Source organism: Oncorhynchus mykiss, chromosome 13 (genome assembly GCF_057628025.1).
Source record: "Oncorhynchus mykiss isolate SJ-2025 chromosome 13, ASM5762802v1, whole genome shotgun sequence".
Classification (NCBI taxonomy): Eukaryota; Metazoa; Chordata; class Actinopteri; order Salmoniformes; family Salmonidae; genus Oncorhynchus; species Oncorhynchus mykiss.
The window spans coordinates 66,651,151-66,668,136 of record NC_143034.1 but is presented as its reverse complement, the minus strand read 5'-3'; the positions used below and the strand labels follow the sequence as shown (position 1 = coordinate 66,668,136).

Genomic DNA, 16,986 nt, shown 5'->3' with positions numbered 1-16,986 from the left:
TTGTCCCAGTGTCGTCCTGGTTTGGCCGGGGTAGGCCGTCGTTGTAAATAAGGATTTGTTCTAACTTGGCCAGCTTCGTCCTGGTTTGGCCGGGGTAGGCCGTCGTTGTAAATAAGGGTTTGTTCTAACTTGGCCAGCGTCGTCCGGGTTTGGCCGGGGTAGGCCGTCGTTGTAAATAAGGATTTGTTGTAACTTGGCCAGCTTCGTCCTGGTTTGGCCGGGGTAGGCCGTCGTTGTAAATAAGGATTTGTTCTAACTTGGCCAGCTTCGTCCTGGTTTGGCCGGGGTAGGCCGTCGTTGTAAATAAGGGTTTGTTCTAACTTGGCCAGCGTCGTCCGGGTTTGGCCGGGGTAGGGCGTCATTGTAAATAAGGATTTGTTCTAACTTGCCTGGTTAAATAAAGATGACATTTTTTTACATTAAAAAATGAGAGGAGGAATGCCGCCACCTGTCAGAAGACAATCCAGACCGCTAACTAATGGAATCTACTTCCTTTACTTTTGTAATGCTTCTTTATGAGTCCTTCTCCCTACTACATATCCACTACTGAAGGCCTCTAGCTACAAAGTCTTTGCAAGTTAAGCAGCAAATATAGCTATCTAGCAGCATTAATGCATGAATTATCTTGGCACAAGAGTGCACAGCAGCATTCACACCTAAGGGATACATGAACTGTTTATAAGTTTGTAATAGTAGAAAATCTATGTAACTATAGTAACAATACATTTGGTAGGGTGTTCGATGGGCAGAGAGCACTGGACTGAACCTTCAGAGGGAGGTTAGAGGGAGGTCAGAGGGAGGTTAGAGGGAGGTCAGAGGGAGGGTAGAGAGACTAGTAGCATTGGTGGTGGTCGAACCATAATGGAACATGGGGCCGATAGAAGGCTCAAAGGTCAAGGGTCAGGGAGTGAGGGGTCATAGAGGGACTGAGGGAGGAATCAGTTAGCCCAGGGAGTTCTGCTTCTTCAGGCTGTCTGAGCGCCTCACTCTGTCCTCCGGGGTATTTCTGTACCAGCTCCTGACAGACAGACTTAGATTGACAGACAGAGAGAGGGGAGAGATGGGGTGATTTTTATTCATTATAAATTATAGTTGTATTTTTTATTTTGTATGCGTTAAGGAATTAAAGAAGAAGGGCAGAGAAATAAAGAGAGGGGGAGAAGTAGAGAAATGTTGGAGACTGGACTCACCCCTGTCGGTTTAGCTGACCTGGGACAGAGGCATTCTGACCCTGACTTGGCTTCAGGATCCTGAGGGGGAGAGAGAGTGATGAGGTGAGAAATACAGAAAGGGCAGATAGATAGTGTACCACTGACCTGTACTGACACCGAAAACACTTTCCCCTATCTGGAGGATAACTATTTCAAGTGTACAGCTTTTTTTTAATATAGAAAGAAAGTAAGAGATGTGAAGTATAGGAGACAGTAAGATATGTGAAGTATAGGAGACAGTCAGAGATATGAAGTATAGGAGACAGTAAGATATGTGAAGTATAGGAGACAGTAAGATATGTGAAGTATAGGAGACAGTCAGAGATATGAAGTATAGGAGACAGTAAGATATGTGAAGTATAGGAGACAGTAAGATATGTGAAGTATAGGAGACAGTAAGATATGTGAAGTATAGGAGACAGTCAGAGATGTGAAGTATAGGAGACAGTCAGAGATGTGAATTATAGGAGACAGTCAGAGATGTGAAGTATAGGAGACAGTCAGAGATGAGAAGTATAGGAGACAGTAAGATATGTGAAGTATAGGAGACAGTAAGATATGTGAAGTATAGGAGACAGTAAGATATGTGAAGTATAGGAGACAGTAAGATATGTGAAGTATAGGAGACAGTAAGATATGTGAAGTATAGGAGACAGTCAGAGATGTGAAATATAGGAGACAGTCAGAGATGAGAAGTATAGGAGACAGTAAGATATGTGAAGTATAGGAGACAGTAAGATATGTGAAGTATAGGAGACAGTCAGAGATGAGAAGTATAGGAGACAGTAAGATATGTGAAGTATAGCAGACAGTCAGAGATGAGAAGTATAGGAGACAGTAAGATATGCGAAGTATAGGAGACAGTCAGATATGAGAAGTATAGGAGACAGTAATATATGTGAAGTATAGGAGACAGTCAGATATGAGAAGTATAGGAGACAGTAAGATATGTGAAGTATAGGAGACAGTAAGATATGTGAAGTATAGGAGACAGTAAGATATGTGAAGTATAGGAGACAGTCAGAGATGTGAAGTATAGGAGACAGTCAGAGATGTGAAGTATAGGAGACAGTCAGAGATGAGAAGTATAGGAGACAGTAAGATATGTGAAGTATAGGAGACAGTAAGATATGTGAAGTATAGGAGACAGTCAGAGATGAGAAGTATAGGAGACAGTAAGATATGTGAAGTATAGCAGACAGTCAGAGATGAGAAGTATAGGAGACAGTAATATATGCGAAGTATAGGAGACAGTCAGATATGAGAAGTATAGGAGACAGTCAGAGATGAGAAGTATAGGAGACAGTAAGATATGTGAAGTATAGGAGACAGTAAGATATGTGAAGTATAGGAGACAGTCAGAGATGAGAAGTATAGGAGACAGTAAGATATGTGATGTATAGGAGACAGTAAGAGATGTGAAGTATAGGAGACAGTCAGAGATGAGAAGTATAGGAGACAGTCAGAGATGAGAAGTATAGGAGACAGTAAGAGCCACTTATGTGCAGTCAGACTCCTTGCTGTCTACTGTACCTGTTAGTGGGAGGGCTCTTTGGCTTCTTCTGTACTTTCCTGGCTTGTCCTGGAGACTCACCCACCCTGAGAGAACAGAACCATACACATCAGAATAATTATGCTTCTACCTCAATAATGTCAGCCAAATAAATATATTTGTGATATGTTATCATAGTCTGATCTCCTGGTACAAATCTGAATAAGGCATCTGGTTTGATTACAGATCCATCATCTAACCAGTCCCACAGGACTCAACCCCCTCACCTCTTCTTCCTGTCCAGTGACCTCTGTGTGGCAGCAGACAGCACTCTGTCATTAGGACTCCTGGCTTTCTCCTATCGACCACACGCACAGACACACACACACACAGCCAGCAGATTGTCAGATACAGTTACACATCAGAATCATCAACCGTATGTTTTAGGCCAGGGTCAGTATGTTTTAGACTAGGGTCAGTAAGTTTTAGGCCAGGGTAAACATGTTTTTAGCCAGGGTTAGTATGTTTTAGGCCAGGATCAGTATGTTTTTAGGCCAGGGTCAGTATGTTTTAGGCCAGGGTCAATATGTTTTAGGCTAGGGTAAACATGTTTTAGGCCAGGGTCAGTATGTTTTAGGCCAGGGTCAGTATGTTTTAGGCCAGGGTCAGTATGTTTTAGGCCAGGGTCAGTATGTTTTAGGCCAGGATCAGTATGTTTTTAGCCAGGGTCAGTATGTTTTAGGCCAGGGTCAGTATGTTTTAGGCCAGGGTCAGTAAGTTTTAGGCCAGGGTCAGTAAGTTTTAGGCCAGGGTCAGTATGTTTTAGGCCAAGGTAAACATGTTTTTAGCCAGGGTTAGTATGTTTTAGGCCAGGGTCAGTATGTTTTAGGCCAGGGTCAGTAAGTTTTAAGCCAGGGTCAGTATGTTTTAGGCCAGGGTCCGTAAGTTTTAGACCAGGGTAAACATGTTTTTAGCCAGGGTTAGTATGTTTTAGGCCAGGGTCAGAATGTTTTAGGCCAGGGTCAGTATGTTTTAGGCCAGGGTCAGTATGTTTCAGGCCACGGTCAGTATGTATTAGGCCAGGGTCAGTAAGCATTAGGCCAGGGTCAGTATGTTTTAGGCCAGGGTCAGTATGTTTTAAGCCAGGGTCTGTATGTTTTAGGCCAGGGTCTGTATGTATTAGGCCAGGGTCAGTCAGTATTAGGCCAGGGTCAGTATGTTTTAGGCCAGGGTCCGTATGTTTTAGGCCAGGGTCAGTAAGTATTAGGCCAGGGTTCGTATGTATTAGGCCAGGGTCAATAAGTATTAGGCCAGGGTTAGTAAGTATTAGGCCAGGGTCAGTAGGTATTAGGCCAGGGTAAGTAAGTATTAGTAAGTAAGTATTTTGAGTCACTGATGTGATCATCCTGTCTGCGTTGGGTTGGCGCCCCCCCTTTGGGTTGTGTCGTGGCGGAGATCTTTGTGGGCTATACTCAGCCTTGTCTCAGGATGGTAAGTTGGTGGTTGAAGATATCCCTCTAGTGGTGTGGGGGCTGTGCTTTGGCAAAGTGGGTGGGGTTATATCCTTCCTGTTTGGCCCTGTCCGGGGGTGTCCTCGGATGGGGCCACAGTGTCTCCTGACCCCTCCTGTCTCAGCCTCCAGTATTTATGCTGCAGTAGTTTGTGTCGGGGGGCTAGGGTCAGTTTGTTATATCTGGAGTACTTCTCCTGTTCTATTTGTCTATTTGTCCTGTGTGAATTTAAGTGTGCTCTCTCTAATTCTCTCTTTCCTTCTCTCTCTCGGAGGACCTGAGCCATAGGACCATGCCTCAGGACTACCTGACATGATGACTCCTTGCTGTCCCCAGTCCACCTGGCCGTGCTGCTGCTCCAGTTTCAACTGTTCTGCCTTATTATTATTGGACCATGCTGGTCATTTATGAACATTTGAACATCTTGGCCATGTTCTGTTATAATCTCCACCCGGCACAGCCAGAAGAGGACTGGCCACCCCACATAGATTGGCTCCTCTCTAGGTTTCTTCCTAGGTTTTGGCCTTTCTAGGGAGTTTTTCCTAGCCACCGTGCTTGGGGTTTTAGACTGGGTTTCTGTACAGCACTTTGAGATATCAGCTGATGTACGAAGGGGTATATAAATACATTTTATTTGATTTTATTTGATTGGGCCAGGGTCAGTATGTATTAGGCCAGGTTCAGTATGTTTTAGGCCATGGTCAGTAAGCATTAGGCCAGGGTCAGTAAGTATTAGGCCATGGTCAGTATGTATTAGGCCAGGGTCAGTAAGTATTAGGCCAGGGTCAGTATGTATTAGGCCAGGGTCAGTAAGTATTAGGCCAGGGTCAGTAAGTATTAGGCCATGGTCAGTATGTATTAGGCCAGGGTCAGTAAGTATTAGGCCAGGGTCAGTATGTATTAGGCCAGGGTCAGTAAGTATTAGGCCAGGGTCAGTAAGTATTAGGCCAGGGTCAGTATGTATTAGGCCAGGGTCAGTAAGTATTAGGCCAGGGTCAGTATGTATTAGGCCAGGGTCAGTAAGTATTAGGCCAGGGTCAGTAAGTATTAGGCCAGGGTCAGTAATTATTAGGCCAGGGTCAGTAAGTATTAGGCCAGGGTCAGTAAGTATTAGGCCAGGGTCAGTAAGTATTAGGCCATGGTCAGTAAGTATTAGGCCATGGTCAGTATGTATTATGCCAGGGTCAGTAAGTATTATGCCAGGGTCAGTAAGTATTAGGCCAGGGTCAGTAAGTATTAGGCCAGGGTCAGTAAGTATTATGCCAGGGTCAGTAAGTATTAGGCCAGGGTCAGTAAGTATTAGGCCAGGGTCAGTAAGTATTATGCCAGGGTCAGTAAGTATTAGGCCAGGGTTAGTAAGTATTAGGCCAGGGTCAGTAAGTATTAGGCCAGGGTCAGTAAGTATTAGGCCAGGGTCAGTAAGTATTAGGCCAGGGTCAGTATGTATTAGGCCATGGTCAGTATGTATTAGGCCAGGGTCAGTAAGTATTAGGCCAGGGTCAGTAGGTATTAGGCCAGGGTCAGTATGTATTAGGCCAGGGTCAGTATGTATTAGGCCAGGGTCAGTAAGTATTAGGCCAGGGTCAGTATGTATTAGGCCAGGGTCAGTATGTATTAGGCCAGGGTCAGTATGTATTAGGCCAGGGTCAGTAAGTATTAGGCCAGGGTCAGTATGTATTAGGCCAGGGTCAGTAAGTATTAGGCCAGGGTCAGTAAGTATTAGGCCATGGTCAGTATGTATTAGGCCAGGGTCAGTATGTATTAGGCCAGGGTCAGTAAGTATTAGGCCAGGGTCAGTATGTATTAGGCCAGGGTCAGTAAGTATTAGGCCAGGGTCAGTAAGCAATACTGCTAGATTATACACAAACAAATATATTTTTTTTATAAAGAACTGTACAAGTGATACATTTGTGACATCCAAATTTAAAAACATTTATGAGATCTGTATGTAAAGCATTTACATTTGATATTTTCGTCATTTAGCAGATGCTCTTATCCAGAGTGTCTTACAGTTAGTGCCTTCATCTTAAGATAGCTAGTCACAGTCAAATATACAGTATATGAACATTGCATTCCAGTTAAACAATTAAAAATAATTTTAATACACACTTAAAATCTATGAATTAAAAATTGTGAAGGTACCTAAAAGTTATCATTTGTGGCGAAAAAACACAAATGTGAAAAATTGTGGATATAGCGTTTTGGAAATAAACTCTTTATTTGTCTCTGCCAAGCTGCGGCCTTAGGGTCAAGCTAGGCTCTGCTTTAAAAAGTTAAATAATGTTTTGTCTAAGGTCACTTTTCTAAGGGACTTGACACTTGTTTTTGTGATTTATTACTGTGAGAGTGACAACGTTTAAGTCCTGTGTCTTCTGTTATGATTGGCCTGTTTGTGTGACTGACAGTTAAAAGTCCCACTCAGTGTGTTGTGGTTGGTCCAAGTCTGTGATTGAAAGGTGAAATGTCCAGTCAGGTTACCATTTCTCGTAGCTTCTTCTCTGTGCGGACCTCTCTGTCCAGCTGCAGCAGAGCCAGCCTCTCCTCCAGGGGCATCTCAAAGAAGATGTCATGGATGTCATATCGAGCCGCACGCAACTGAAGGAGGGGACACACATACAATATAATCAATACTCGTAGTCATCCGGTTCCACTTTCTGTGTGTGTGTGTGTGTGTGTGTGTGTGTGTGTGTGTGTGTGTGTGTGTGTGTGTGTGTTTGTCTCTCTCTCTCTCTCTCTGAGTGTTACCTGTGCCCTGACTCTCTCCTGCAGAGACAGGTCCTGTGCTGAGATGGATCCCCTCTTCTGTGGAGCTTCAGTCTGGAACGAGCAGATGAACTCTTGTGTGTCCTAAAACCATACCATTGAAATTATTAATTAATAAAGGTGATCGTCTTTAAATCAGTCAAAGTCCAATATGACTGTGTTTCAGTTCCATTATGATTCAGTTTCTATTCCCCTACATACCTACACTGTATAGTAGTATATACATCTACACTGTGTATACGTGTGTGTTTCTGTGTGCAGATATAAGAGTGCTCTCACCTGAATGGTCTGGCGCAGCTGTTTCACCTTCTCTGTCTGGAGCAGTCTGCGGGTGAGGAACCCACAACTGATGGCTCCCAGACGACACAGCGCCCTCTGCTGTTCAACTGTCACAACCTGAGTGAGGACCAGTAGCATAGTAAGGAATAGACACATGGAAATCAACTTACACTCAGTCAAGAGAAGATTGTATTATATTAAATATATTGTATGATAAAACAATGAAACACACATATACATCGAACATGATTCTGGAAATGGAGACACAAGAGGTAGCACCAACAGTTGGAAACCACACACATATACTGTATGTAGAAGCACACGCATACACACAAACACACAAGCACCTGACTGAGCCTTCCCCGGGGCTTGCTGGCCCCCCAGGTGGGCCCCCACAGGTAGACAGGAGGCTGCATGGAGGGAGAGGGATCACTAGAGCTCAGTGGAGAGGAGAAACCTGGAGAGAGAGGGGAAAGAAACCCTTTACACATTACATTCACACAGAAACAGGTAAACAAACAATAAACAACTCATGTTACCAAGATGGCTTTACATTTCTGAGACCTACAGGGGAACCATTGTTGTAGTATATACATGTATTGTGTCAACAGTTAGGTCTGTCTTTTATCGATGAATTTGCACATAAAAAATCAAATACAATATGAAGATGAGAATTAAAAGACAAAATAAATGTACAAGTGGAGGAGAGGTAAAAAACAAACACCCTAAGGGTTTTGTAAAGCACCTCCCTATTTCAAATAGTAGAAAAAATAGTAATATTTCCCCATGCTTCAACCCAATGACATCTACCAAGGTGATGGTTTGGGTGTGTGAGTTATTCTTCCATGCCACAGTCCACCTACCCATGCTGTGTACACTGTGTCTAGGTGACCTATCAGTAGCACTCAGGGTGGGGCTAAGGCCAGGGCAGGAAGGGCTGAGTCCACCGTCCCCACTCAGGAGCCGGCCACACCCCTGCTCTCTCAGCCTCTTCCCCTTCTCATCCAGCTCCTAATAAAGACACAGAGAAACACACATACACACACACACACACACACACACACACACACACACACACACACACAGGAGCGTTGTCCCATGACGGATGTGTAGTATTGAGGATTGAACAGTCACTTCTCTACAGCAGCCAAACAAAACACTTTACAAATGCTAACATATTCAAACTTATGGAACTTAAAGCCACATTCTGGGATTCAAAAACACTTGTTTTGGTGTACAGCTGAGGGGTGGGGCTAGGGAAATGTAACCCCTCTCAAATTCATACTACACAGAGCTCTAGATGCAAGGACAGACAGGCCATAACATCTAAGAAACAGCTTCCCAAATCCCAGACTGTAGCTTTAAAGTTCAATTCTCTGTGTGACATTCTGTCTGCATATACTATATATAATATCACAAACTAGGAAGGACTGCTGATAGTTGTGGAAGAATAGTGACAAACGTGGGTTTTGATACATTGAGCAGGGTCAACATGCTATGGTTCCATGTCCTGACCTGACAGAGGTGCTGTTGTTCTCTCTCCTGTTCAGCCATGAGAAGAGACATCTGCAGGGCATGCTCCTCCTCCAGACGCCTCTGCATCTCCTCCAGAGCACTCACACGTCGCTGGGTCTCCTCTGAAACACACACACACAAAAGAAAAGACACATAAACGCACGGCCGGTCGTACACATACAAGCGCACATACCACACACACACACATGCATGCATGAACACACACACACACACAATTATTTTCAATGATTGCACGAAAAGGAGTGGACTTTACATTGAAGACAAATTAATCACAGAGTACAGACTGCCCTGTATAGTTTTCTTCATAACACTCTCTTATATCATACCCACTACGTTACAATGATCTCTCTCTCTCACCTGTCTTACTGTCCTGCTCCTCTAGGGAAGAGCTGGGTGTGATCCGTCCATCATGGGGCCCCTGAGGCCCCTCAGGATCCAGCCTCATCTGGCAAGGAGAGAGGTCAGGGGTCAAGGGTCTCACGTGGGGCCTTATCAGCGTTGCCGAGGGGTTCTCCACCTCATAGGACTGATTCAGGGGGACCGCGGGGCTCCTACGGCTCGGGGCAAAACGATGCACTCCCCCCATGAAGCGCGGGAGCCTCTCCTGGCTGCGGTCCATGCCAGGTCCTGAGGCAGAATGGGAGGAGTGGAGCTGGCTGTCTAGGGTGTGGCAGCGCCGGCGAAACCCGGAGCTGATGATGTCATGATGCCCATGTGAACCAGTTCCGGAGGTACTGACTGGGCTGCAGCTCTTCTCCTGGACCGGGCTGGTGCCACACTGGCTGCCACGACGACTACTACCGTCACTGACGCCTGACCCCCGTTCCGGTGACCTCATCACCCCTGTCGCCATGACAACAGTGCTCTCCTGGTGCCTCCCCACTAGCCCTCTGGGGATGAGGTCTGCCGAGCCAATGGGGAAGGAGATCATGATGTTACCAGTGGACACTGGACGTGGTCGGCGGCGGTGGGGGCGGGGACTCATGCTGGGTTCAGGGCTGGGCAGGAGGGCATAAGGGTCGGGGAGGCCAGATGAGAGGCAGCTAAACCGAGAGTCATATGGGTCACACACAGCCTGGTACTGGGCTTGCGCTTGGCCAGGATACTGACTCTGGTGCTGGATGTGGGCCTGGGTCTGAGGTGGGTTTAGCGGACTGTGGCGCAGGCTGTACCCCTGTTCAGATTTCATCTCTCCCAGAGGACTGCGGCTCTCGTTCTCCTTGTCAGAGAGGCTCTCCGCAGACAGGGTGGTGGAAGTGACCCTGCCGATCACCTTTGACCCCCTCTGGGCCTGCTCTCTCTCCACATACTCCCTCGACCTCCTCAGAAGGCTCTGGAAACTCACATCCTGTCCGCCCCCTATCTCCTCCTCTCCCCTCCTCATCTCCTCCTCTACCTCCCACCTCTCCTCCTCTATCTGCTTCTCTCTCTCCTCTGCCCTGTACCCATTCAGGACTATGGGAGACTCAGGTGGAGGGGTGGTGGGCCGATCCGTAATGTGTAGCTCAACCACACCACCACCCCTGGGTAGCCCAGGGGAGTCTGTCACCAGGGTGTAGCCATTAACTGTCTCAGGTTTTGGGGAAAGGCAATATGGCGGAGTTGGTAGATCCATTTTACCCTCCATCTCTGGTACTTTGTCCACCTGTAGTAAGAGAGGCAGAGAGAAGAGGGGAATTAACACAAATAATCAGATATGGGCTGCGTCCAAAAAAGCACCCTTCTCCCTTTATAACAAGCACCCTTCTCCCTTTATAACTACCCAAGAAGACTCAAGGCTGTAATCGCTGCCAAAGGTGCGTGTGTGTGAGCAAATCAGTGAGTGTTTGTATGTGTGTGTGAGCAAATCAGTGAGTGTTTGTATGTGTGTGTGAGCAAATCAGTGAGTGTTTGTATGTGTGTGTGAGCAAATCAGTGAGTGTTTGTATGTGTGTTGGAGTATCAGTGAGTGTTTGTATGTGTGTCGGAGTATCAGTGAGTGTTTGTATGTGTGTCGGAGTATCAGTGAGTGTTTGTATGTGTGTCGGAGTATCAGTGAGTGTTTGTATGTGTGTTGTAGTATCAGTGAGTGTTTGTATGTGTGTCGGAGTATCAGTGAGTGTTTGTATGTGTGTTGGAGTATCAGTGAGTGTTTGTATGTGTGTTGGAGTATCAGTGAGTGTTTGTATGTGTGTTGTAGTATCAGTGAGTGTTTGTATGTGTGTCGGAGTATCTGTGAGTGTTTGTATGTGTGTTGGAGTATCTGTGAGTGTTTGTATGTGTGTTGTAGTATCAGTGAGTGTTTGTATGTGTGTGTGAGCAAATCAGTGAGTGTTTGTATGTGTGTCGGAGTATCAGTGAGTGTTTGTATGTGTGTTGGAGTATCAGTGAGTGTTTGTATGTGTGTTGTAGTATCAGTGAGTGTTTGTATGTGTGTCGGAGTATCTGTGAGTGTTTGTATGTGTGTTGGAGTATCAGTGAGTGTTTGTATGTGTGTTGGAGTATCAGTGAGTGTTTGTATGTGTGTTGGAGTATCAGTGAGTGTTTGTATGTGTGTTGGAGTATCAGTGAGCATAGTGTGTAGGGCCCTGTGAGTGTGTAGGGCCCTGTGAGTGTGTAGGGCCCTGTGAGTGTGTAGGGCCCTGTGAGTGTGCATAGTCAGTGCAAAAATAAGAATAAAATAGAAAGGTCAACTCAGATAGTCCGTGTAGCCATTTCGTTAGATAGTGTATTTTGCTGTTCAGAAACCTGTTGGTGTCAGACTTGATGCACCAGTACCGCTTGCCATGCGGAAGCAGAGAGAACAGTCTATGGCAGGGTTCCCCTAGCTGGTGGTTTACTTGGCCCCCCAAATTTCTGAGCAAAAAATAAATGTTTGTTGAATTTTCATTGTTGGAGATTTTTTTTAAACTGTAAAAACACAAGGAAATCAGCTCCAAGTGATTTTAATATGGGAAATATGTTCCCACAACCATCCAGCTAATCTAGTTGATGATTATTGGTCTACGGCTTGGGTGGTTGGAGTCTTTGGGAAATGGATGTCTGAGACTGACCTGAGCACTGTCCAGGATGTCCTGAACCCTGGCCAGCAGGCTGCTGCTGCGTAGTGCATGTCTGTCCACCTCCAGCTGGGCAGCCCTCTGTCTGTACTGGGACATCTCGCTGCGCTGCTCCACACTCAGCTGAGGATGGATCACAATAAACACACACAGTCAGAGAGACACACACACAAACAAGAATACATACATAGTCAGATAAAGACAAACACAGACAGGCGCGCATGCACCAACACACATTCTCGCCTGGGTCTCTCGGAATCCATGTGACAATGTTTATATTACACTTAGCAAATTTTTTTCTATCTAGAACCTCAAAGGGTTCTTCGACTGTCCCTATATGTTACCTCTGCTCCTGCCACGCCCTATACTTCTCATCCTGTGTCTCCCTAACCTGCCACCTCTTCCTCTCTCTGTGTGTGTGTGATTGTGTGGTCGGAGACAGGTGTGCTGGAGGCAGACCAGAACCCCACCAGCTGCAACCCGTTCCATAATCAAGACCTCTACAAATAATCATGCCTGCCACTTTCACGCTGCCGGATCATAACCTCTGTTTTTAGCGGTTTGTACCTGCTTAGATCCTGTTTTCGTGTTATGCCTGTTTTCTCTTACCTGACACCGTTTTCCTCTCCGCTACAGTTCTGCACGCTCTGACTCTGGCCCCTGTCTCCAGTCCCCGTCTTGTCAATCCTGCTACCCCCCCCCCCCCCCCCCCCCCCCCCCACTCCACTGCATCCTTGGATTCCTCTCCGGACCCGCTTACCCAGTCCCAACCCCCCTCGCTCCAGCCTCAGCCGCCGCACCTGGCTTCCTGCAACCCGCCCAAGCTTACCCTGGCCTGCACCCCATGTTCCCCGTGTGTTCAAATCAATACCTTGGTTACCTCATCCCAGTCTCCTCGTCTGAGTCTGCTCTTGGGTTCACCTGTTCCGCTCCGCGTGACACTATAGGATAACCATTTGAAGAACATTTTGGGTTCCATGTAGAACCCTTTCTACAGAGGGTTCTACATACAACCCAAAAGGATTCTACCTGGAACCAAAAAGGTTTCTCCTTTGGGGACAGCTGAAGAACCCTTTTGCAACCCTTTTTTTCTAAGAGTGTAGGGTACTTCTTCCTTAGAACACAACAGTCAAGTTCTGGAATGTGGGACAGAGCCAGAGTAGGCCTAATGACTTTCCCTCTAATCAGCTCTCAAATCTCTCTCTCTCAAATCTCTCTCTCTCTCTCCAATTCAAGGGGCTTTATTGGCATGGGAAACGTATGTTTACATTGCCAAATTAAGTTAAATAAACAATAAAAAATGAACAGTCAACATTACACTCAACAAAAGCTCCAAAGGAATAGAGACATTTCAAATGTTATATTATGTCTATATACAGTGTTATAACGATGTTCAAATAGTTAAAGTACATAAGTGAAAATAAATAAACATAAATATGAGTTGTATTTACAATGGTGTTTGTTCTTCACTGGTTGCCCTTTTCTTGTGGCAACAGGTCACAAATCTTGCTGTGGTGATGTATTTTACCTAATAGATATGGGAGTTTATCCAAATTTGATTTATTTTCAAATTATTTGTGGGTCTGTGTAATCTGAGGGAAGTATGTGTCTCTATGGTCATACATTTGGCAGGAGGAAGTGCAGCTCAGTTTCCACCTCATCTCCTGCACACGTACGCACAGATGCACACACACAAACCCACAAGGCATGCACAAACACACACCCCTCTCTATCCCCACTCTCACAAACATTTCCTTCACACAGCTCCTCCCAGTAAACGTAATCAGGCAGCAGTAAGACAACATGGATCAGACAACACCCCCACCCCGGTGGGGACAAGTAACATTTCTTAGGGGGCATAATGATGCTCTCCTCTCCCTGCCAAAGAGGGATACTTTTTCCAATAAAACTAAGTTCATGAAGTGGTCATACATTGATTCAGACTGATGCTACTATTGAGTTTTATTGGTAAGATGTGTGTGTCATATCCAGCGATGACTAAAAGGGCAATCTGTAGTTGCATGAATTTTTGGACTTAAATGAGTTATATGTACCTATTGTTTGTTGAAGAATATAACGTATGAGTTTAGTTCAACTGTAGTAGTCCATCAGAACCCCCAAAATAAGCTTGTTTTGACTCCAATGTTTGGAAACAAACACTATATAGCCTCAAAACATAGTTAAAACTACACTGTTTATATCATGGATGGTCAGCCACGTCTGTCTATGAATTTGAGTGGTTACATTTCTCAAGCCCCATCCCCATATTTTTACCAAAACAGGGACAGGGAATATGCTTTGAACCATTGATTGCCCCTTCAATACTCTGTGATTTAACAAAATAAACAATGACGTGTTTTTTATGGTGACTCTTTCTCTAAGACATGTGAATTACAAAATGTTTAAGCCAGATATTTGTTGTGTGTGTGTGTGGGCATAATGGTGTGTGTCCACTCAATGCCCATTGCTCACAATGCCACATTGTAAACCAAAGGATCATTGCATTTGGTTACCATGCAACTTGAGAGTTACAAAACCCCAGACAGGAGAATACCCACACATACACAAACTCTCCTGGGGAACCATGTTGTTGTCATGGGAGAAAACAAAGTCAACCCCATCACAACAAACTACGCTCACTGGGCTGAATCCTAATTGGATATAAGTATGCTTAACTTAACTCAAACATTTGTGCACCTTTTATGCAGAAGGTTGGAATTACATGCATGGATAATATCTATGATTAGGATTTGGCCTACAATATATACAATGTACTTAAGGGATAATCAACAAGGGGCATGAGTCCTATGGACAATAATGAACGTCGTGGAAGGTGTGTTCCACGACGCACTAGCGGAGTGGGACTGACCTTCCAAGGAGTGACATTATTTTTCTTAGAACACATAGCACCTTGTTAATTATCCCTTTTATCCCATGGCTATAATTGAACACATTTGCCACTTGAAATGTATTCATTTGCAGGTACAAATGGGTTCAACATTCACTGAAGTAGATAGCAAGTTTACTAGACAGCTACCGTAGTTGCTTTGGTAACCAAGCAAACAGCCTTGCTAGTTTAGCTAACCAAACCATCAGTCCTAGCTTGATATTATGAACATCGAAATCAACAATGCCAATAATGATTTAAATTTCAAAGATCTTGTAAGAACTGAAGCCATTGAATTCTACCGTGCTGATATACTGTTCGTTATAGGGAATGCCTTTCAAGACCATCAGAAAGGAGTTTTCAACAATGCCATGGTATACATCTACAGTACATCCAACGCTGGGGAGGAATTGGAAAAAAGACACTGTAATATCCTGGAATTCACAAACAGAAAAACACATTTTAAGATGTTAACATGTTTTCACTTTGACACAACTCCATTCCCACCCCTGACCTTATGTTATATCTAGGTCTATACAGCTCTCCGCACCTTCTGCCCTTTCCCCCGGACTTTGTCCTTACCAAGGGGGAGAGCACAGCCCTTCCATGGAAGTGGATGAAGGAGAGAGCTTCCACAGGACCAGTTGGCTCACAACCTGTCTGTTGGCCTTGGCTCTTCCCCTGACTCTCCGTCTGCAGTCTGGCCAGGCTCCGCAGACAGAAGTCCTCGTAACTCTCCATGTCCTTGTTTGGGCTCCAGCCTCTCAAAAAGGCTGCTTACAACAGAGACACAGTCATAAGAACAGTCATGGAGAGGTACAGTAGCCAACGACAGAGACACAGTCAGAAGAACAGTCATGGAGCGGTACAGTAACCAACGAGAGAGGGTATTTGACAAGACACTGGAGCCAGGTGATCAAGCCTGTAGGCTAAATGTCAACACAACAAGAAGCTCTGCAGTGTGTGTGAACCATGAAGGCCTGAGGTTAGGCACTATCTGCTGTCAAGCTATGAACAACTGGAAGAGCCAGACAAACAAACACAAGGAGGGCTCTGTCTTTAGTCACTGTATATCTCACACAATCATCACATTCCACTCATGCTATTCTATTCTGAGAGGCATGATGAAGAATCATGTTTCTGATCAATGTGATTGCTTTTAAGGGAATGCTTGTCAGCAAAGACAATGAAGGTGCACACAAGCACACACATACACAATATTTGATTTAAACCTGTAGTTAACCCACATTGATTGAGAATGAATGAGATCCTCATTATCAAATAATTAAGCAGCCGGATTGAATGCCCCACTGACCCAATATCTCGACCAGAATGAGTATGGTCAGATAATTACCGCAACACCAGTTCCATTTTCCTGATAATGTGGTTATTTCATGGATGAATATATGTAATGAAAAGCCACCTGGGTCAGTGTGTGAATATCCTGTCTTATTATTGGTTCCCCCAGAGTAGGTAAATAACAGCCACGGCTAGTGGAAGACACAGTAGGACTGTACGGTGTTATAGTCCACTCATTAACGTTACATGGCATGATACAAATTATAGTCAAGCGCATCTAGCCTACACTTTGATACATTGTAGCAGAATAGTCTGGCTGGCAAACAGTGCATCCTCAATACATTTTGCGGCATGGTAATAATATTTGACTCGTGAAGCAAGCCATGCTTCTACAGCTGTGCCCAGCAGTGGCTGACTGACAGCGGGTTTTGTCCGTGCCCATCCCTCTCCTCTTACCCTGATTTTCTAGCGTGACATCCACAACCAATGACTCCGTGTATCTCTTTAATTCCCCTAAATACAAAGTTGAAGACAAATGAATATCTCCTGGCGTCGTATGTCTTATGGTTTCTGTTGCTTACAGAATTTCAGAATCGTTAATTTATCTTTTCTGTTTCAGGTTTGTGTCAAATGGTCCTCATCACATCGACCTCTTCCGGTCGCAACAGCGCCTCCTAGCAACATAATTTAGGCCCAGTTCCATTTCTATCCCCAGCACCTTCATTTCCCCTATCCTCAGCCTCCAATGTTGAAAGGTGTAATATGATTTTAATAAGAAGCAATATGATGATGGCGCCACCAGGCCTAAATTGAGCCCAAATAGGAAATCCTGTAATTTCCTTTTTGCAATAGACACCAAAGGGGAAGATCATAAATAAGCATTTGGGACGGAAATGGAACATCATAATTTTATTTTTAAATTTGATTTAAAAATATATATATATCACCAAACAAAAGAGGAATAGTCACA

General features: G+C 44.8%; 1 protein-coding gene across 1 annotated transcript; it reads right to left on the bottom strand.

Moving 5' to 3' along the window:
- Positions 1 to 493: 493 nt before the first annotated feature.
- On the bottom strand, positions 494 to 16,593 carry LOC110486947 (centriolar coiled-coil protein of 110 kDa). The gene is made up of 14 exons (XM_090197282.1): positions 16,473 to 16,593; positions 15,300 to 15,490; positions 11,825 to 11,953; positions 9,150 to 10,437; positions 8,772 to 8,893; positions 8,120 to 8,267; positions 7,604 to 7,713; positions 7,257 to 7,373; positions 6,960 to 7,061; positions 6,693 to 6,809; positions 2,991 to 3,061; positions 2,745 to 2,810; positions 1,191 to 1,250; positions 494 to 1,030 (listed from the first exon to the last, which is right to left on the bottom strand). The coding sequence occupies exons 2-14, from the start codon at positions 15,456 to 15,458 to the stop codon at positions 943 to 945; spliced, it is 2,577 nt and encodes an 858-aa protein (XP_090053408.1). The 5' UTR covers positions 15,459 to 15,490; positions 16,473 to 16,593; the 3' UTR covers positions 494 to 942.
- Between the last annotated feature and the right edge of the window lie 393 nt (positions 16,594 to 16,986).

Bases quoted from the DNA above. Each gene is read 5' to 3' on its own strand.
- LOC110486947 (XM_090197282.1), bottom strand. From the start codon at position 15,458: ATGGAGAGTTACGAGGACTTCTGTCTGCGGAGCCTGGCCAGACTGCAG. The intron at 2,811-2,990 runs GTGAGGGGGTTG...CTGTTCTCTCAG, and splicing joins TCACTGGACAGGAAGAAGAG to GGTGGGTGAGTCTCCAGGAC. The intron at 1,031-1,190 runs GTGAGTCCAGTC...TGTCAATCTAAG, and splicing joins GGTCAGCTAAACCGACAGGG to TCTGTCTGTCAGGAGCTGGT.